The sequence below is a fragment of the Penicillium alfredii genome (genome assembly GCF_028826965.1).
Source record: "Penicillium alfredii strain IBT 34128 chromosome Unknown utg000004l_segment0_segment0, whole genome shotgun sequence".
NCBI classification, from domain to species: domain Eukaryota; kingdom Fungi; phylum Ascomycota; class Eurotiomycetes; order Eurotiales; family Aspergillaceae; genus Penicillium; species Penicillium alfredii.
The window spans coordinates 4,357,658-4,379,016 of record NW_026622701.1 but is presented as its reverse complement, the minus strand read 5'-3'; the positions used below and the strand labels follow the sequence as shown (position 1 = coordinate 4,379,016).

The 21,359-nt window shown below is 44.1% G+C and overlaps 6 protein-coding genes across 6 annotated transcripts; 4 read left to right on the top strand and 2 right to left on the bottom strand.

Annotated features, from left to right (window-relative positions):
• Nucleotides 1–4,857: 4,857 nt before the first annotated feature.
• On the top strand, nt 4,858–5,450 carry NUU61_003332 (uncharacterized protein; the record flags this gene model as incomplete). The annotated part of the gene is made up of 2 exons (XM_056653914.1): nt 4,858–4,898; nt 5,135–5,450. 2 exons carry the CDS (start codon nt 4,858–4,860, stop codon nt 5,448–5,450), a joined length of 357 nt encoding a protein of 118 aa, XP_056514981.1.
• A 429-nt stretch (nt 5,451–5,879) lies between these two features.
• On the bottom strand, nt 5,880–6,890 carry NUU61_003331 (uncharacterized protein; the record flags this gene model as incomplete). The annotated part of the gene is made up of 1 exon (XM_056653913.1): nt 5,880–6,890. One exon carries the CDS (start codon nt 6,888–6,890, stop codon nt 5,880–5,882), a length of 1,011 nt encoding a protein of 336 aa, XP_056514980.1.
• A 4,852-nt stretch (nt 6,891–11,742) lies between these two features.
• NUU61_003330 (uncharacterized protein) lies at nt 11,743–12,265 on the top strand (the record flags this gene model as incomplete). Its single annotated transcript, XM_056653912.1, has 2 exons — nt 11,743–12,199; nt 12,261–12,265. The coding sequence occupies 2 exons, from the start codon at nt 11,743–11,745 to the stop codon at nt 12,263–12,265; spliced, it is 462 nt and encodes a 153-aa protein (XP_056514979.1).
• A 4,329-nt stretch (nt 12,266–16,594) lies between these two features.
• Nucleotides 16,595–17,743, top strand: NUU61_003329 (aldo/keto reductase; the record flags this gene model as incomplete). Its single annotated transcript, XM_056653911.1, has 1 exon — nt 16,595–17,743. One exon carries the CDS (start codon nt 16,595–16,597, stop codon nt 17,741–17,743), a length of 1,149 nt encoding a protein of 382 aa, XP_056514978.1.
• A 1,882-nt stretch (nt 17,744–19,625) lies between these two features.
• Nucleotides 19,626–20,033, top strand: NUU61_003328 (cupin domain-containing protein; the record flags this gene model as incomplete). Its single annotated transcript, XM_056653910.1, has 1 exon — nt 19,626–20,033. One exon carries the CDS (start codon nt 19,626–19,628, stop codon nt 20,031–20,033), a length of 408 nt encoding a protein of 135 aa, XP_056514977.1.
• A 719-nt stretch (nt 20,034–20,752) lies between these two features.
• NUU61_003327 (SDR family oxidoreductase) lies at nt 20,753–21,232 on the bottom strand (the record flags this gene model as incomplete). Its single annotated transcript, XM_056653909.1, has 1 exon — nt 20,753–21,232. The coding sequence occupies one exon, from the start codon at nt 21,230–21,232 to the stop codon at nt 20,753–20,755; it is 480 nt and encodes a 159-aa protein (XP_056514976.1).
• Between the last annotated feature and the right edge of the window lie 127 nt (nt 21,233–21,359).

The window sequence follows — 21,359 nt, the reverse complement described above, 5'->3', positions numbered from 1 at the left end:
TGATAATGACAACTAAGTAGTGCGCACAACATTGTTTTCGTGGACAAAAGTCAACTGGATCAGGGCGAATTGAACACTTCTCTGGACAAGTTCCTTCGACAAGATATTATCAGGGAACAAAGTTCCAGAACTTGGTGAAATTCATTCCAAGAGGTTGGTGAATTAAAAATTCAAGTTCACAAAAACGAATTCGTCTATCGCCTCCCTTGAGCATTGGTTCCTGCAATGACACCCAGGATGGCCAAATATTGTTGGCAGAAATCTTCGGAGATTCAAATCACCAGTCAATTTCCCCGCCTGCCTCTCCAGAATCTAACTCAGAGCTGAATGTCATTTCCAGTAAGTCATTTTGATCAAATAAAATCACGGTCCACTAACAATTCCGAGATACAGATTGCCCAACCCCTGAACTCTCATCTACTGAAGCAGTTGACCAGAGTCAACCTACCGGAGCCTTGGCCCATCCATATCAGATTCAGACATACGACCGCTTCTCAACGAGACGGGGTTTCGGCCACCAACAACTTTCATCCCAAGGTGAGTACTTGTCGCCAATAAATCAATTGTATATCAGCTTGACACCATTCCTGACATTTCTAGGTCACGGATTAACATTGGATCCACTCTTTGCCCGATCAACGCCCAGCGCGTCGCTGGGAAAGGGCCTACATAATTTGCTAGTCCCCACTAGTTCGCGGAGCAATATACCTAACCAGGTGTCTTCTACGGATCCCCAACTTGGCGAGCCACCGGCCACAACAGACAGCCCTGGGATGAGGGCGTTCTTCAGCACATACCCAAATCCCCAGTTTGGCCAGCCAACGGTACAAATAGACGGCTTCGATTCGAACAGATCATAGTCATCGAGTCAGATGTGCCTTCCTAATGATATCATAACCTGTATTTATTAGCCAGAGTCAATCTGTAATCCACTGGGTTAGAGCTGTACTAAAAGCCACCATTCCTAGAAGTGAATCTAAGCTGGCTCTATAAAATGGGTAACTCTAATATATACTATCTAGATTCATGTTCTATGCCATAGAACTCGCTTGGAATTTGAAATGCAAACATAACATTTGTACAAAGAATGGCAAACAAAAGAAATCCTTCGGTGCTTCCACGTTAATTAAGGCAGAACGACAATGAGACAATCTGAGTGGATGTCCACCTCCAGACTCCCTATAATTTAATATCTATACTATTAGCCTAAACCCCTGGAAGCTTGATAAGGATGGTTTAGCTACCCTCTTCTAAGATCTTCCGAAACGCTGTATAGTGCTTCTCGAAGATATAGATAACGCTAGGATCTAAAATCGGCGGATATAAGGATAGACTAATACTAATAGACTGGAGGATCCGTTTGAGGATAATTAACCCGGTGGTATTTCCTTATTAGCCCTTCTGAACTATCTGGATAGCGTTGGGGTATATAAGGGTCGTATTCTTATAATAACCACTAACCACGAAGATAAACTTGATAAAGCCTTAAAACGATCTGGTCGTGTGGACTAAAGGTATTACTTTGGCTATACGGATATGTTAAGTATTAAGCAGCTCTTTTAAATATTCTATACTAGAGAAATTGACGAGGGGTCTACTCGCGCGTCTTCGAACAAGACTAGCAAGGAGCTATTAGATTATTTGATAAGAGATAACGGCCTCTCCGATTGGTTTACAGGAATAGTCCCTTCTAGGTAGTTCACTACGGTAGAAATAAATAACTATTTTATAGAGTTTAGGGATAACCCTAACAAGGCAGTTACGAAAGCTGCCGACTAGATTATATATAAAAAGAAAACGGTTATATCGCGAGCCTAATCTATAATGTCGGATAACTAGATATAAGGAGGATATGCTCTCTGATTAAAGAAAATCTCTTGAATTTTTATTTATTTAATTAGTATTGCCGAAGAAAAGAGTAGAAAAGTAAATATTTAATACATGAGTTTGTTCTATGAAAGAAACCCGACTTAGATCTTTAGTAATTAAGGCCTGGTCTATTTTGTTTCTAGCGCGTAATATAGGAATGGTAATAATAATAATATCCAAAAAGCCGCGTTAAAGGGGCTACTGAAGCTAAAGATGCTATTTAGCCAAGTATTTCAATTAGGGACTCCCCGAGACCTCTAATAGCTTACTACCCGGGGTGGATATCGGATCCCGATGAATCCCTGCCTACTATAGTATCTTGATAATAGAATATGATCGATAGGAGGGCAAGCGGTATAACCTTTGGATCGATCTCTATAAGAAGGACGTATCGATAGCGTTAAATTAGGGTTTATTGTCTAACCACGACATTACTAAACTAGTGGCTAAATTCACGGTCCGAACCGATGTCTTTAGTAGGATAAGTCCCCGAGGCAAAATGTTACTAAGGGGAAATGTCTCTGGAGGTTCCCTGGAATCTGGGATATAGCGGTTCCCGACTTTTGCGTTAATCATTAAATAAAGAAACTGTCGTAAGTTTAGTCACACGACCCTGTCCGGAGTCATAATGCTGACCGAGGAGATTGGAGAGTGGCAGTAAATTTCCTTGTTGCTAGAAGGTAGTAAGGTAGGTGGTTGCTTTATAGATACCCGCTCGAGGGCCGCTTAAACTTGCCCTAGTAACTTCGATTTCTGGGTGTTAGCTAAGCTAACCCTGGGAATCAGGGTAAGGCCCCTAGGTACGGCGCCACGTGCTCCTAGGAGCTATAGGAGTAGTCCTTAGGAGATATCTCTAGGAATGGTAATATTGATCCTGGGAGACGAGGAAATAGTCTCTGAGAGGCTTGGTAATAGCTCCTAGTAACAAAATACAGGGTCCTAGGGCCGGGGTTTATTATAGGACCTATCTTAATTTTTCTGGTGCCTCAGAGTCTAAGCCGGATCTTTCTAAGATCTAGCCACTGTTTCCAGGCACGAGCCAGAACCTAATTGCGAGGGTTATATTTCCACTGAGCTAGACTTTTGACCCTGGCCAATTATCGGAAAATACCTCAGCTGGATAAGGGGCTGAGCTGACAGTAATTTATGTGCGGAGCCACCTGTCCCACCTGTCCCACCTAATCGTCCTTATATAGTCGAGCCGACTATCGTATCAGCTCCTAATACCGTAAATAATTCTCTGGTTATTCCAGGAATGCCAGAGGTATCCACGGGCCCTAAAAGCGTGGGTGACATTAAAATATTAAGTGAAGATTCCCTTAAGTAAATATATATAAGGCTTGTTAAGGATAGAGTTTTAGACTCTATTCTAGGTAAGGCCTTTACTTGTATATTTAACTATTAACCAGAACTTAGTAGGGGTGTATAAACGAGTTTTAATACTATAGATAGAGATGATTTTGTTATAAGATTCTTTGAAATTAATTTATGGAAAATTTAAATTTCTCTTCTCTATCTTTACTTCCTATTCGGTAAAAGGTATAGTAGGACTAAATCTACTGCGGGTCTATTATAAATAGGTCTTTTTTGATACTTTGTGCTTTTTATATTTAGGAATCGCTGTCTAACGGAGATAGCTAGCTACTCTAGTATAAGAGCTATACTATATATCACGAGAAGGGGTTAAAAGCTTCTAGCCACTACTAATAAATAGTATAAAGCTATAGAAGAGTCTCCGTGAATCGGACTCTGCCTTTTTTAAGTTCTAGATATTACGTTACGGATCTATCGTTAACGTAGATACCGGAAATAGTACCTCCCCCGTAAAGATATCTAATATTTGATACCTAGACAATAGGCGCTATATCGTTATCTATATATAGCTCTATATAAAAGAATAAATAATTAAGGAATTAGAAATTAATAGTAAATTGTCTCTACGTAATAGAGTATACCTTAATAAAATATAGCCTTTAGAAGATTGTTATAGATATATACTAAGTACTAACTAAACAATAACTCTTTAGAATATAGCTATTAGCTAAGTACTAGAGGAAGTTACTATTAGTCTTTACTATAGTATTATATATAATATAACTCCGACCTTACGGAGAATTTAGAATATCAAGAATCCACGGGATAAATAGATAAAGAGGATCCTTCTCTGTAAGCCTCGGATAGGAGATTTACCGAAATAATTTATTATATTAAATATTTAATATTTCTATCGTGTATAGCTTATAATTTATTTTAATACACTACACTATTTACAATATTAGTTATCTATAGTGACGGCGTAGTTGTGTTGAAGACAAGATAAAAGATAAATATACTGAGGTAAAGTAGTTATCAAAAGACGTTTATAGTAATTGTTCACTATATAGGTAAATATCCATCAACTCCAGAGAAGCTTGCTCCTATTGACATTAGAAAAGAAATTAGAAATTTGTAGCAGGCCGTCTACTAGCCCACACCGCATTTCAACGATTGACATGACATTGCCGTTCACTGCACGTAAGTCGTGTTTGGGCTTCTTGCAGGACAACTCATACTTGCATACATTACCTTGCTTTCTCGCACCCCCGTCCCATGTTAGATGAAACCAGGCTCTCTTTCATTTTTATCTTCCATGTATTCTTTGGACATTCATCCAGGGGTTGCTTGATAGCGGACAAAATTAAAGACTGAAGCATGGCAAAAACGAAAATGAAGCAGCACTAGTCGAATGAGATGCTCAGTCAACCGTCCCTCTCTGTGTGTGATTTGGCCAGAAATGAAATTAAGAACGAAGACAATATGAGTGGTAGAAGGCTAGAAGCGGGAAATGCAAGTTCGAGCTAGTCTACAGATATTCGTGACGTGTCAGCCAGACATGGATGCTTTGTCGGGTGCCTTGGAGCTTCAGTAGGTTTTCCCGGGACTTAGGTCCGCAGCACACCTGAAAACATAGTCTTCTGACCACATAAGCTAATAAAAATACAGTACACCATGATCTTCAATGCTCAGACCGTAAGCGTCTTTTGTCCTAGGTTGGTCACATCCGAACATGGAACTTCCATCCCTTGCCTCGTTCGAGAATAAAGGCCGACTCTTCCACCGCTAGATTGCTATTATGTACGTAGGAGATGGCTATATAATAAAGTGCTTACTAGGGCACGAAAACTCGGGTCAGCTTTCGGCCCCCGTGGGATATTCTTACTATGCTAGAAATATTGAGTCAGATACTTCGACAAGGGATTGTGCTCATAACACTAAAATTCGGTAGGATGAATGACTTCAGCGCGATCGAGAAAGCGGTTGGGAATGTCAGCCTGGCGACAGAAGACGGCCCATCCAACTACCAAGAGGCAGGCGGAGCTAGCTCCCCGGAGACGGTTCTGGCTTTGAAGGCCATGGTAGACTCCCTCATGTCCGATAACAAGGAACTGAACAAGAGACTGAGCACAATTGAGGCCAAGGTGACCAGCATGGACGCAGGGTTTAACAGGTTACTCGGGGATAGTAGCGTCGAGCTCCCTGACGAGGGAACCACCAGGAACAGGGACATGAAACCAGCCACGGACCAGGGCACTACAGCCTGAAGAGAAGTGGAAACGTTCAATGGAAAACCTGAGCTTTCTGTAACCCGTCGTTCTTGGGCGAATCAGCGGCCCACGATCGCTCCAGCAAGGACTTGAGGGCCAAGTTCTCCACTTACGACCTCCCGGTGGGCCTCTATCCACCCGCTGAATGGCCCAAATGCGTGCCGCAGGGTGGTGTATGGTCGGAAATGAGGCGTAGTACATAGGAAATGAAGGCAATTATAACTTATGCCGTCGAAGGAAAGAGCTAGATAAATACAAAAGCTTGAAATGCTCGAAAGAGAAGTTTCAGTTTTTGGACTATCTAGTGCCATGTAGTCACTTCCCATAGAGTTAGTGCGGGCAAAGGAAGCGACAAAGCAAATCCCACACCGATAAAATAGACAAAATATCTGACATCTAGAACTCAATACCCCACCGCAGGAGGGTTTAGAGCTCGCCATGGAAAGCGGCCTGCTCTTCTCCCTTTTCCTCGGACAAGTCTGTAGCCTCGGGGAATATTGCAGGAGGGAGTTCGACATAGCCGTCTTCGTTTATCTCCAGACCAAACGCACTGGAACAGGGTATCTTTTCCAGATCATATACCGAGAGGATCTCTCCATGTTCATCCAGCACTGGGAATTCGACGCTTGTTTCCGACCATTTGTTCCGATAGTCGTCGCTCATCTTGTATGTTCTATCGGTCTGCTGCAAGGCCACTGCGCCAGGGTTTGCTGTTCCCACATCGTGGTATCCATACCAGTATGCACCTCCGCGAATGCCGCAAGTCCGGTCCTCAGGTGTCCAAAGCGACATCCATTTCTTTGGAGAAACGTTCTTCGGTGGGTCGGTGGAATAACCACTCATATACATATACCCTCCCCATTCAGGCACCTCAATCCAAGGATTATCCTTATAAACGATGCCCGAACACCTAAATTTCAGATATGCAATCTTCGGAATATAGTAATAGCCCGGCTCAAGGTTCCTCCAACCTAGAGTCTGACCACTGGAATTCGCCGCTGTCTCCGTAACAGACCCCGAGAGATCAAACGAAGCCGTGTACTCGCCCGTTACTTTGGCGTCGCCAAACTTAGCCTGTATTCCGACCTTCCATCCGAGTGTCGTTGATCTGCTTTTCGAGTAGCTGAGAGACTGTGTATAATCACAAGTTGGTCCGGATCGTCCTCCGATGTTACAGCAGCTGAGTGCGGGTCCCTTGACCCGATCTTTAACGGACTCGTGGCTGCATCTTCCGGTTTTGATGACGGATAATTCGGTTTTGAGGTTGCGAGGATGGAACCAGGGGCATCTCCATTCGTCTGTTGTGTGCCACTCGTGGCCGGAGCCTTCGCTGAGGACAAGGTCTTTTAGTCCAGGGTATGCCTCGTAGATTGATGTTCCTAGGACGCAGCCTAGGTTTGACAAAGAAACAAGAGACAGGATCACCGCTCTTATCATCTTTATCGTATATTTCTTTCTCCGGGTATGTGATTTGGCGAGTGGTGCATCTGACTGGTCGTGCTAGCAGTATCCAGTGATCTCTGGACAGCCCTGAAGAGTCGGCCTCGACTTCGATTTGGAAAAGAGAAGTTGTTATGTTCCAAAAAAATGGGCCAACATGGCCTGCTAAATATTCGGGGACGGTGAAATTGATATGCACACATGACAACCCTCTTAAATACATGGCGGTGAAGCTGAATGACTAGCTGAGCAGTGCGAACGTACGTGGTGCAAAAGTCTATTCCAAATGATTTGGAATAAAACTTACAGGTGTGCGGGAATTCACGAGAATTCCTTCCTGCAGTATGATATAATACATTAGCCTAAAAACGCGCCTTTTACAAAATGAAAGCCAGGAGTTTGATGCAAAACACACGGCACAGATCTGTGCAACCCCCACATCACCACCTTAGATATTTAGCTGAATGTATGCGCACCTGAGCCCCGCCATCCCTGATTTGGGTTTATATCCCCTAGGCTATTCTTGGCTAGTCCACAGCGCGCTAAACAATATGTAGTATGGAAACCTACGCCGTCCCGTCAGCGTGTCATGCATGGTTGCGTGGCAATACTGCATTTACATCAAATCCAGATCGTCTAGGCCGCTGGAGAAAATGTGGGGAAAATAGCAAGTTGAGTCTTTATGGTACATCGTGCACTCCACATATAGTGATGAGGTTCACTATGTATATGGCGGAGGGCCTCCGCGTCGCCGATAACATTTTACGTCTTTTGCCGAATTGCAGATGCCGGACACAGATGGAGTGCTAGTTGACTCCCATCCTTGTGTGCCACTGCAAGCCATATATTCCGCTTATAAATCCTACTTGCTTATCGCCGCCAAGGAAGCTATCGACGTATTCGACGCATATTGAACTTGTAGGTAACGCCACATTTTGCGACATTAACGTCACACTACATAGCGAGACTATATTTCCTACACGTTTTACTCCACACTGAGTAACCTGTTTCGATATCACTATGAGAGATTTTTGCTCAGCTATGCATTTGATGTGTTCACTGGCATCTGACCACACCTTTGGTTGACAGAAGTTGCTCCAGACAAATCACGATGAGGTATTCGCGTGTCCACTGTCCTCGTTTGCAGGGCCAGCACTCTATATTGACAGGAGTCGGTCTAGTGGCTTTTCCACATAGACCAAGTTTTTCTGCAAAACAGACTTAGGTTGATCTATTCGGTTCTCTCGCGCAGACCTGATCGGTCAGAGCCAAACGATGGTGTACTGTTACTTATACTTTACTATTACGGCCATTGCTATGTCACAGAGCCAGGAATGGTATGGCGCGGACGAAGGAATCGACTAATTCCTGGATAATGACAAAAATATTTTAAAATGTGAAAGCTCGTAGGAGCGAGTTTCCTTAAAAGTGGGGAGGGGGCCGAGGAAATGCCATGAACACATTCCGATAACCACTAGACAACTAGTGCCAAGATTCCTCAGCTGACCCTAGCCCTCAAGAGAGCGTTCGCCAATGAGCCGGACATTACAGGCATATCATTGAACTAGCAGTTTGGCGAATCCTGATTAGAGAGCTCGGGACCTCCTTACTACCTCCTTTCTCTGCGCACTTGATCGGCGACACCGGATCGGTCCAGCCGACTGAAGGCAGCTTATGCTCGATGTACGTAGACAAAATTAGTTGGTTTGATATATTTCCGTGATCGCCGCATACTCTTACAAGTTTTGCAGGTACAAGGCAACCAAGATAGGTCAAGCACGTCTCCGTGATAGAAATACTGGCAGTCGGTACCTGGTAATCACTACGGCCGTGAAGGTACTCTTTAACCGAAAAATGGGCAAGTTGTACCTCTTGGTCCGTGGCGTGAACGATTACCGCTAAGCCGGGACAGTAATATAAAAGATCAGTCTCGCAGAATAACCGACGCTTGATGTCAAACCCTCTTGACTCGCCTTCGATCTGTGTGGTTATTACCTCTTTAGCCTCGGCCAGCTTAAGAGGTCTTTTAGAGTGCACCAGGAATTGAAGCAAGCGTATCCCGTCGTTTATACGGTCTATCGGTATGCTGTCAATCATACGCTGGTACGTATCATTTAGATCCAGCGGCAGAGACATGAGAGCCTCCTCCATAGCTGCCTGGTGACGACATCGAGCTAGGCTGTCTAATTGACAGAACGCCCACCTGAACCTGAGTAGGACGTTAGTAAGCCATCACGATATCGATCAAAGCCGATATCTCAGTGGACTCAAAAAAGAAAGGGCATGCTCGTTGAACACACCGTCTTGTAGGGTGTGCATTCACCATACATAACGACATCTATAGTGGAAAGGAAATCTAGTTCTACCTAGCTACCCCAACACATCGTCAACCGTAGCGTCAAGCTTGTCCTGCGTCAAATCATGGTTTGTACCATCCTTATTGTCGCATTTTCGCTTTTCCAATGGCGAAGGATTTCTTGGTGTGAGACACAATAACAACCAGTTTGTATATTAGGTATATCTACCATGGTTTCTGTTGAGATAAGTGATTGTCTGATTATTGATTGATCAACTTCTTAAGTTATTCTCAACGGGGGCGGGATGCCTCATATATATCACTTCCCAATCCCTGCCGTAAGGTTCAGCCACCGTGATACTCAACAGTTTCCGGATGAGATTGGGGGACGATTCGAGGACGATTAAGGACGATTAGGGTGGGTACAGGTGGCACCGCACATAAAATCAGTCAGCTCAGCCCCCTCATCCGGGTGAGATATTTTCCGATAATCGACCTAGCTCAGTAGGCAAGGGCAGGCCAAGAACTGGTAGAGGTAAGCAAGATACTATTCCATGCACACCTTGCGGAAGTCTAAGGCTAGGCGTGGCATTAGTACGATTAAGGATAGGTTTAAGGCTCGTAGTTATTAAGCCAAGTATCACCTTTAAGGACCAACTCATAGTAACTAGTTAGATACGCGTAATAGATACCTTCTTCCTAAGGCGATTCTTTTGATCTCTGATATACTATATCGGTTAATCTCTTTTATAATTAATATAATCAAGAGGGAGATAAGCTTTAAAAGGGAGAATATATGCTTGAGCTCGAGAAAAAGAAGCTAGAATTACAAAAGATAACATTAGAGCTCGAAGCATTAGAATAGCAGGGAAAATAGTGTTTATAATTTAATAATCTAATATATTTTTTTATACTAGTACTTTACTAGATTTTTACTAGTAAATATAGTAATATTATATAATATTATAGTTCTATATAAACTAATTATTACGCGTACCTAACTAGTCACTATAAGTTAGTCTTTAAAGGTGATATTTCTTTTAGTAACTACGAGCCTTAAGTTTATTTTCGATCGTACTAATACTACCCCCGGCCTTATATAGATAAATCCTATTAGATACTTACGAAGGTGTGTTAGTTAAGTATATACTAAATAGGTTAGTACCGAAGTAGCTCCTCTACCTATAGGATAGTTATCACGAAGGTAAACTGTGAATAAGACTAAAAGTAATATCCAAGTAGCAATATGTAATTAATCACAAAGAGCTAAATATATACAAGGAGAAATATTCCTATATACCTAGTCTTTCTTGATCCCTGACCTATCTATATAGATTCCCTATTCTGTTAGATTATATAATAAGGTAGTAATAGGGAAAATCCGGTACGTATAGGTGTATATGTAGCACATTTTCCCTGGAGTATATATTCTGCCGTCAGCTTCCGCCGGCGCTTAGGCTCGTGCTCACTGATCGGTTCATTGGCCCTCGATGGCCCATTGTCAAGTTATGGGGTCCTTAGATAACTGGTGTCTGCAGGGTCCGTAACAAAGGTCAGTTCTTACTTGACATACTATACTCGATTTAAATTTTCTAGGCCTAATGATCTTCTATCTCTCTCTGCTCCGAAGGACATTTAGCACTCCTTCACCTTCATCCTCCCACTTTTCCCCTCGCCACTGGCCTCTACCAGATGCTAGCCCGCTTAAGCCTGTAGACCCCAAGCAAGTCGAGGAGATGGTTCAGACGTAACATAATCTATATAACGTCGTCGGTATCGGGAGAGAGAAGATCTCACGCCCGCTGAGTGCCAACATGTACGCCCCCCAAAATCAACGTGGGTACGTGCCATTTTCGCTCTTCGTCGGCCTCATGGGCTTCTCATTCTGCATTAGACTGGGCTCCCACCGATCTGTGGGCCATATCCTTCACGTGTCCCGGATTTCCTCGGATAGATCCCACACAAAGATTTGATACTTATAATCCCATGACCACGACGAAGACGCAAAATTGAGAGCCAATTATGGCAAATCTATGCCATAACTAGATTCACCGTAGTTTTCTCACCAGGCGGTACACCTTAAGTGACCTAGGACGGATTTTCAAATGCAGGAAAGTGGATCTGGGGCTGAGCAATTATTGAATTCCTATATATGCTATCGAAAACACTCAAATCGAAGAGATCGATCTTTCGCTGATCAGTGTGGGGCAAAGGATCGTAGGATATGAGAAAGGGCTGCCAATAATTTACACACCTCCTTTCAAATGTTGGCTCGGCTCCACGCGCTATATATCTTAGGCCCGGGGCCTGTAACTAGATCATGAATAGTCCCAGGATCATCCCCAGTCTCGGACCTCTATGAACATCAATGTATGGACCCTGCAACTTTCAAGGTCTATCATCTGATCCATTTCAAGTTGATTTTAACGATGATAAAGTTTCTGCCGAGAACGGCTGGGTATATAAGCCACGTCTCTTGCCAGGTTTCAAGTTCCCGACACCAACCTCCAACCTTTCAATCTCTTTACAGCCTTCCCACCACACCATCCCAACATGCGTCTCTCCAACATTGCCATCGGTACCATTGTCGCCCTCTGTGGCCAGGCGTTCAGCCAGGAGTCCCGAGTGCCCAAGGGACCCCAAACAATCGCTCAAGCCAACGGCGACTCCTCCCTGACGGGTGCATCGAAGTCTAAACAACCTTTGAATTTTGAGAGTCCCACTGGAGATGAGGACCAAACTTGGTTTTTCACTGAAGACTCTGACAACCAGGGCCAGTATATCCAGAATGCCGATTCCGGTAAATACCTCTACTGTTCCGGAGGATCCGCCTGTAAGCAGTCGCGGCAGGCTCAAATATTCCATCCGTACCATCAGAAGAAATCCGATACTTGGGGATTTGGTGAGATAAGCTCCCAAATGGTCCTCACTTGGACAGATGAGAACACTCTGAAGCTAGTGAAAAACCCCTCGAACATGGATCATTCGTTCTTCACAATCAAGAAAGCTGGTTAGTTACCCTACCCTCCCATTTTCTCTAACAACTTGAACTATGACTGATTCTCATTTAGAGTAAACTATCACGCGCGATGTCGATTGGGGGAAACCTTTAGATGGTTGTTTTTTTTTATCTCAATTCAGCCACCCTTGTTTGGCTAAGTAGGGAAGAGGAGAGAGACGTCAATCGGTGATATCAAGGTTCTTAGGATCGTCGCCTGCTTCGCGACTTTCTATGTTGGGTATCTTTCACATGCCACCTAGGTACCTAATCAATATGACTTAAGCAATAACCCTTGGAAGAAAAATCTTTTATTTTCTTGACATTTTTCACCAAGTATAGCAAGCAAGAAGAACAAAAAGGTCTAAAAGGGCCAAGGAAATGCACGTGGTAGGCAATAAGGGTGCCTGTACATCCTCGTGATATAGCATGTGCCTCTCACCGCTTTTAGCTGGATCAACATTTGAACAGTTGCTTTCGCCCTGCACCACATGTTTCTCTCCCAGAATTCCTTCTATTAAAATGTCCCCAAATTCAAACCACGATAATATATTCACTTATGGCGACTTTGATCTTCAAGCTCTGTGCTGTCAAGCGAGCACTCTTCGCCAGGGTGTTCCGTGTGGTTGCGATCCCGAACAACGTCCCGCCTCGGGGAGTTTCAACTGGGCTATCTTTATTTCATTTGAAGACAGGGTACAATGGGTCTTCAGATCCCCACACCCCAGATCGTTTATGCCAATGGAAATGGGGGGAAAACTACTAGCAAGCGAGGCTGCCACATTGCGATACCTCAGGGCTCAGAGCGACATTCCAGTTCCAGAGGTATTAGACTATTGGTAACGGATTCTCCTAGGTTGCGCTATTCTTGTCCTAAAAAGTCTTAGTGCTTCCTCCGATAACGACATCGGGATTCCGTTTATTCTTATGAGTAAAGCGCCTGGCTGGCCACTGTCAAAAGTTTGGAAGCCAGCCGGTTCTCCTCAACCTGACCTAGGGACCGCCAGCAAGGCTAAAATACTTTTCCAGTTAGGCGGTATTACCTGGAAGCTTTCGCAGTTGCGTTTCGATAAAATCGGGTCACTATTTGAAGAGGCTGCATCCTTCGAAATCAAGGAATGTCTTTCACGTGGTCATATATTACATGAACGATATTCGTTGCAAATGCCACGGGGTCCTTTTGTTTCAGAAACAGAGTTCTATAACAGCCTTATTTCTGCGTTCTTGGGGCAGGCAGAGACCCTGCAATTATCGCATCATTGCTTTGTCGCGCCTGTTCCCTCACGGGACGAGTATCAATCCGGCAGACAATACGAGACCGCCGTGGACTTATGGAACGATTTTGTCACCGTCGGATGTAAGACCGACTCGTCGAATAATAGACTGGATTATATCATCGTGGCCGACGCTCTTCGCGACATCCTACGGAAACTCGAATTCCCAGCTGTCAACCCAGGGACTTTTCCTTTACACCACCCCGATTTGAGCGTTAATAATATATATGTTGATGACGATTACAACATTACATGTCTTATTGACCTGGGCATTTGCTTCATCCATCCCTAAGTGTATGCTGTTGGCCACGCCAGGTTTGCCGCAATACCGCGACGAACCTCGGTCGGAGTTACACATACCCTTTATAGATGGCTTTATTAGGGCTATTACTGGGCCAATGAACGAGAAATCCATCCCTAAATATCGCGGATCCTTTGAGTCGGGCCAAGTTGCCTGGAGATTGAGCCGACTTCTCAACCTGGACTCAATTAATGATTACACTCTCTTTTCGACTATCTGGCAGTTTACACGTGGCTCTGATCAGGGAATAGGCCAATACTTCTTACAGCAACGATGTTCGCCTCACTACATTCGGCTTTATAATAAAGTCCAACAGGAGGATCAGCCTCTTTGGAAAGTTGAAGAGGATGAAAAGAACTATTTTTGGTCCAAGGATTTCAGAAAAACTATAGCTAAGAAGCTGACGCTCGTGTCCGAATGGAAAGCACAATATACCGACAACCAACCACCCAGACTTCGAAAAGATCTGTTTGTCGCTTCACCCACGTTATGGAAGTGGATTCAACAATTTGTGCAGGACTGGGAGGACATAACTTGACGAGTCTAAACCAGAAATCAAGTTCTTAAGCGAATGCGTTCGATTGGGACGTCTCACAGGTCACTGGTTTCGTTATCCCTGACCTTCTCAAGTTTAGATATCACATTGCGCATTGTTCGTGTGGGGTGGAGGGTGGATACCGTTTGCAATATGGTGCTTGATGTACTTGAATCAATCGTGCCTTCGCGCCATTCAGTCTCTGCGATAGGTTAGGCAATGCCTCATTTTAGACCCAGGATATAAATGTGACATACTGCGCTCGCGACAATACCAGACTGCGGCACCTGTGATGTAGTATGCTCGTTTTTCGGCACCAGCTGGTGGGGTTGGAACGTCTAGCGGGCGTCGATGGCTGGGGACGTCTCTTGGGCGTAGTGTTCAATACTGCTGACTTCTTTTCGATGTTGGTTGGGAGATACTGAATACAATTACTTTTTACTTTCGACAAACAGTGCTACATATATATATGTGTGTGCGCTGGCCTCTTATAACATTTCTTCCGAGCACTTTAGGCGCCAACGATGACACCATCGATTCGCCTTGATACATTTGACGCTGAGGGTTGCACAGTGTGGGAGATGGCTGTGGTCGTGGCCAGTAAGATTTCGAACAACCGCCCCACGGCTATATTATAGTAACAAAATAAATATATTAATTAAAGCTACTTAATCTTAAAAAAGAGGATAATTATAAAAGATCTATAAAAATAGTAAGATATAAAGTTATTCCTAATTAATAGAAAGGGTAGCTTATAGACCTTATTACTTAACCTATCCTACAGTAGAACGATCACCTAGTTATTTATATTATCGATAATACGTGGAGCTACGAAGATATCATATAATAAATTAATACTCTCGTATCTAGCTAGCAAAATAAGATTCAGTATTAATAATAATAAAGATATGCTACTTTCCCTTACTCCTTCCCCTTATTTATTTACCTGACCGACAGGCTTTATACCCTGCCAAATATATTCTTTACAATATACTTCTTTAATTTTTTTACCCTATTAATCCTAATCATGAAATATAGAGGCTATATTATTAAATTCATCAAAATTAGTATCGAAATCAATAGAATCTGTATTAAATGGATAAAAAATATCGAACCTACGTTATACGCGATAGTCTATAAAGAGACGTTAAAACGCGTTAATTAGTAAAGGGGAGAGGGATTAAAGATAATAAAAATACTACTCTCTTATTTATCAAATTAAATTATACCTAGTAGATACTAGATCTTTAGGCTATTGTACTACCTAACTATACTAGTAAAATAGGCCTCTCGCCTAGATCTAATATATAAATAGGCTTATAACCTCTTTAGAGTATAAAAGGAAACTAAGGAAAATAGAACTACTAAAGGAAAAGGGCACAGAAAAAAGAATCAAATTATCTATAAGAGAGAAGAAGAGAAGCGAAGCTATCTACTACCTATAGATCCGCTGCGGGCAGTCAAGGAGGCGGTAGAGAAAGGCTAACAGAACACCAGTCCCAACAAAGGATCCGTATTTTGTACCGGATCTATCCATATGATCGATAGTGGATTGACTACCTGCTGAGGGTGGAAATGGAAAAAGGATATCAAAAAGCGTAATTAATGAAAATTGTGTATCCCTGGATGGCAAGTAGAGCGTCAAATTGGTTGCCGTGGGATTTTAAGGTCGGAGCTAAGAAAGTATGTGGTTTAATCTCCAAAAATTGAAACGTGATGCCCACTATAGTATTGCAACACATCTGAATGTTCCACCGTTAAATAGCATCTAGCCCCTGTATGCCGAGATCTGCTAGTTAATTCTGCACGTGACCTAACATGTTAAATACTAAGATTAAATCTGACTGAACGTAGAAGCAGTGAAAGGATCTTGCGCATTGACTGGCCACTAGTAGGTAGAAAGGAACATTAGAAGGAGGGGAGCGAGAAGTGGAGGTGAAGGCAAAGTGGGACAAATATTGCCAACCGCCTTCTGAGCAATGGCAGCCATGTAAGGTGGTGGTACTGTTATTGCAAGTAGTTCTGCGCCAGGTAGCTATTAAGGTCCCGCATGGAGTGTCAATGCACTGTGGCTCGCTAGCATGGAAAAGAGCAAGTTCTTCACGGCGGCTGACACCAGGGGCATCGTGTCAGCGCAAATCTCGGACTTAGTAATAACTAATCGGATTTAAGAGACGTGAATGACGCCAATGACGTGTATGAAGTGGGTATTTAAATTTAGGGTACAAATAGAACGTGGCTACGAGTATGGATATAGGAATTCATCTGTTTTTCTTCAACCACTAAATCTCAGAAACATGGCTGATCTCGCGACCAAAGGTGGCTATCTTCGTCGCCATCGGCAGCTAGCCCCATCAGCCGCTGTCCGAGTGTCTCCATTGTGCTTGGGAACCATGACTTTCGGTGGCCAAAAGCTAGAGACTTACGGAGATTGTTCACGAGAAGATGCTTTTGCTGTGCTCGATCAATTTTACAGTCAAGGAGGCAACTTCATCGACACCGCTAGCGGGTACCAGGCAGGACACTCCGAGATGTTGGTCGGCGAGTGGATGGCCCTGCATCAAAACCGCGATGAGATTGTGCTGGCCACCAAATATACTACGGCCTATATGACACACCAAGATCGTATTCAATCCAACTACGGCGGAAACAACGCCAAGTCCATGAAAGTTAGCGTGGAACAATCATTGCGCAAACTCCAGACGTCTTATATCGATCTGCTTTACGTCCATTGGTGGGACTACACAACATCAATTCCAGAGCTGATGCATGCCCTCAATGATCTGGTCGTTTCTGGAAAGGTGATCTATCTCGGCATCTCCGACACACCAAGCTGGGTGGTCGCGAAAGCAAATCAATATGCACGGTGCCAGGGCCTTCGTCAATTCTCTGTGTACCAAGGGATGTGGAATGCAGCAATGCGAGACTTTGAGAGAGACATCATCCCAATGTGCCGTGATGAAGGAATGGGTCTGTGTCCTTATGGGGTTCTCAACCAGGGCCGCTTCCAGACCAAAAAAGGATTTGAGGAACGAGAGGCGCATAACCCTGGCCGCAATTTCATACCAACATCAGAGCATGACAAGAAGGTTTCTGCGGTTCTTGAAGATATCGCGAATGCCAAGGGAGTGGAGATATTCAGCGTTGCTTTAGCCTATGTGATGCAAAAAACTCCTTACGTATTCCCTATAGTGGGAGCACGTAAGGTTTCGCACATCGACGGCAGTATCGCCGGCTTGTCTGTCACACTCACCGAAGATGAAGTTGGACAAGTCGAGAAAGCATACCCCTTTGACCACGGATTCCCTCACACTTTCTTGAGTGGGTCTATGTTTGACCGATCTACTCCGAGGATGGCGGATAAGGCGGGTGATGTATGGTTGACGAAGGGGTTGGGCACATTTGATTGGGTTGACCAGCCCAAGGCCATTCGGCCCTCCGAGTAGATTATTATCAATTTGATCCCTGCATAGTATTTGAAAGGCTCTAAATGGCAAGTCACTCTTTTTACAGCTGAATTCCTCATCGCTATGTATTAGTATAATAATTGTAAGCAAATGACTTATCAGTGCCTAATGGCACCTTAAGTTGATAAGAAAAGCTAGTTAGCCTTAACTATAGCTAGGATTTCCTAGGATATTGCCTAACCTGCAGACCTGTTGTTTACCTTTATTCAGGTCGGTCTAGCAACACGAGCTCCTAGAAAGATCTCATAGAGACTAGAAAACCCGACCTCTGCCATAATTACGACACGGATATGGAGTTTTCCGAGCACTGTCAGAATCTTTTAGGACGAATATTTCAAAACAGATCGTCGGCCAGTGTGGGGGCTCTAGATTTCCAACCGGGAAGTCGTGAGAATCTGCAGGGCTGTATAGGAGCCAATAAAAACGCCACACTGTTTCGCCATCTGGAATCCTTTATCAAATGAGAGTGACGGTATATATCCCGGAGGTTAGTCGTCATTAGGTATGTCAGCTCCGTATTAAACAATTGTGATATTCAACTCGTAATCAAATGACATTGATTTTGCACCTATATTATGTCGTGCGTGCTTTGCTCTTTTTGTCGCTATTATTCTATTCGCTCAGTTCAATAATTGTCCAGTTTCTTTCACTCATCTTAACCCAATCCCCAACTTCTGTCGCAAGCAGCAATCACCAAATTATACTCATTAAAGACCTCTCAAATATGACACAAAACCAAGCTGCTTGGATAACCAGTCCAAAGGTTACCCCATTCAGCGTCCAGAGTGCCCTGTATCCAACTCCAGGACCGGGAGAGGTACTCATTAAAAATGCAATTGTTGCTATCGTACAGTTTTTATACCCACGAACCTTTCTCGATACGTTCAACTAATTTACTACCTGAAGAACCCGGTTGACTAGAAGGTCCAGTAAGTTTGGGATTCAAGATTACTTAAGGGTTTACCAGGCTAATCGCTTTGCTCTTAGATCAGATGGTATTCTGCTCGACCAATTCCCATCTATCCTGGGCGAAGATACAGCTGGAGTAATAGTTGATGACAGCCCTGATGTAACCAGTTTTACAAAGAGGCAAAGAGTACTTGCGTGCGTTCTCCGGCTCCTTCAACATCATCCTCCAGAAGGAATAATTGCTAAACCCGCGAGTCTAATTTAGCCAGTAATCGCTATTGGACTGGATTGTATTCATCGATAAAAATAGACGAGTCATTGTTATAATGCCGCAATTTGCCTTGAATTTTAGAAATACACAGTATGTCGTCGGTACTGATGTACAGTGACGCAGCAAAAGGTTTAGCACCCCCCCTACGATTCAATGACGGCAATTTCAATTTCAGCCAATCATAAACTGCAAATTATGGGTGGTATAACCAAACTAGAAGGCGGTGATACACCGGGTGTTAACCCTTTTGCTGCATCACTGTAAGCAGTTCGGACTTTAAGCGTCCACGGGTGGGGCTAGCTGACCTTCCAAGTATCCGTGGATAGCAGTAGGTACGTGCCGATATAAGCATATCGGACTTAAGGGCGGGGCTGGGCCTTCCTAGCGCATCAGTGTGTCATCTGCTGACTGCCAACTCTGCTGACTTTTTGCCGGAGGACGAATGCTCTACATCACTTGGTTCCTGCAGGGTAAAACTTCGATCTTTAAATAGTGATATAAGTCCCTGTTTCCAAAACCTGTTGCTGGCTTAAATCGGCGATATCACATCATATTTCACCGTCTTTCACCAAGAACTTTGGGGTTCCTTCGTTTTGATATAACGTTACTCTGACAATCAAACAATCAACGGAAAGTCAGCTCCGATTTCCCCAAAGCCAATCCCGAACTGTGGCTTCGACCATGCCGAAATCTCTCATCATCCCGAATGGCTTCAGATCGGACGTCAAGTGTTTGAAGCCCACTGAAACGTTTAGCGGCGACGTTTTTTTGGATCCGATCCATATCGATCAAGATGCAGGCATTGCCAATGTCACATTTACACCTTGCGCCCGAACACATTGGCACACCCATGAAAAGGGACAAATGATCAAAGTTGTCGCTGGTAGCGGCTGGGTCTGCGATAAGGGCGGCATTCCGCAGCGTCTAAAGACCGGAGATGTTGTTTGGGCTCCGGCTGGAACTACTCACTGGCATGGAGCAGATGATGGGAGCATTATGACCCACTTCGTCATTGGGATTGGGAGCACTGTATGGCACGAAGCCGTGACTGATGAGGAATATGGCCAAAAAGATAAGCATTGTGAATAAAGAGAACTTCAAAAACGGTTTTCCCTCCAGACTCATGCGCTTTCTTACATAGGGCCTAGATCTTCGAACCTAAAAGGCCCCTCCAGCCAATCACCCAGCTAGACTCTGCTGGAAGAGGCCTAGTTTCTACTGTATCAGGCTTAGAATGATGGGAGTGGGGCACTGGGAAAGAAAGCAGGTTGTCTTAAGGGAAATTGTTTTCGAAATGCCCTGTATCTTTCAATATTTCAAAGAGGTAGAAGTCAAAGACCCGTTCACCAAAATGGCTCAAGTCTTTTACAGCTTCACTAGTCGATTGAATTCTGAAGTCCACACTGTTCATTCAACGAAGAGGTTATGATCGAATACTTCCAGTAAACAGTTCCTATAGATAGTCGATCAAAGAGCACATTTAAGCATTTGCGCCCCCACATTCCACACGGCCCCTGTCACGTAGCTGCTCTGCTCACCCAGTAAGAAAGTTGTGGCATTTGCAACTTCCTGAGGTTGACCAGGCCGAGGAATCGGCGTGTTCGATGCGGAGGAAGATAGACCAGCGTTATTACTGACTTGATGGAACATGGGGGTCTCGATAGCTCCACTATATATTCCGCGAGAATCTCTTATCACAAAGCAGGGTAAGATAGTAAGAAACGCACGGTAGAACGCAATTCACTCGGATGCCCTTCAATCCGACCTCGAGGGCTGCACTTTTGACCATCCCGACCGCAGCATGCTTGCTAGCAGCGAAAACTGCCCCCGTTCTTGTAACCTCGGGTAGCGAACATGCTCGCAATATGCACAACACTCTGCAGTTCACCAAGAAACCTAGGAGTCAAAGCTTCGCCTAATATACTAAAAAGACCCCTGATATTCAGGTTGGTGATAAACTCGAACTCCTCGGGGCCTGTCTCCCAGATCGATTCCACTCCCAATTGATGACCGCCAGTCCCCGCAAAGTTCGCAATCGCATTAATGGCGCCGAGCCGATGCTGTGCCTCAATTAAGGCGGCATTGACAGCAGCGCGGTCCGACACATCGACGGTTTGAGCCAAGGTATTTCCCGAATATTGGTCTTTCAAGGACTTCGCGATCTCCTCAAGCTTACTACCGTTGATATCCCAAAGTGCAAGATGGACTCCACTATTAGCAAGAGCTGTAGCCGTTGCGAAGCCCATACCTGAAGCACTCCCAGTCACAACGATCACTTTTCTCGCCATTGTAGCCGGTATTAAAGGAAGCGAGATGGTGAGAAAAGACTCACGAAGAAAACCCCTATTGAGAAGTATTCAACAGACGTCAATTGCGATATAGCTAGCTAATTATAGCCTATACATAGCTATATTA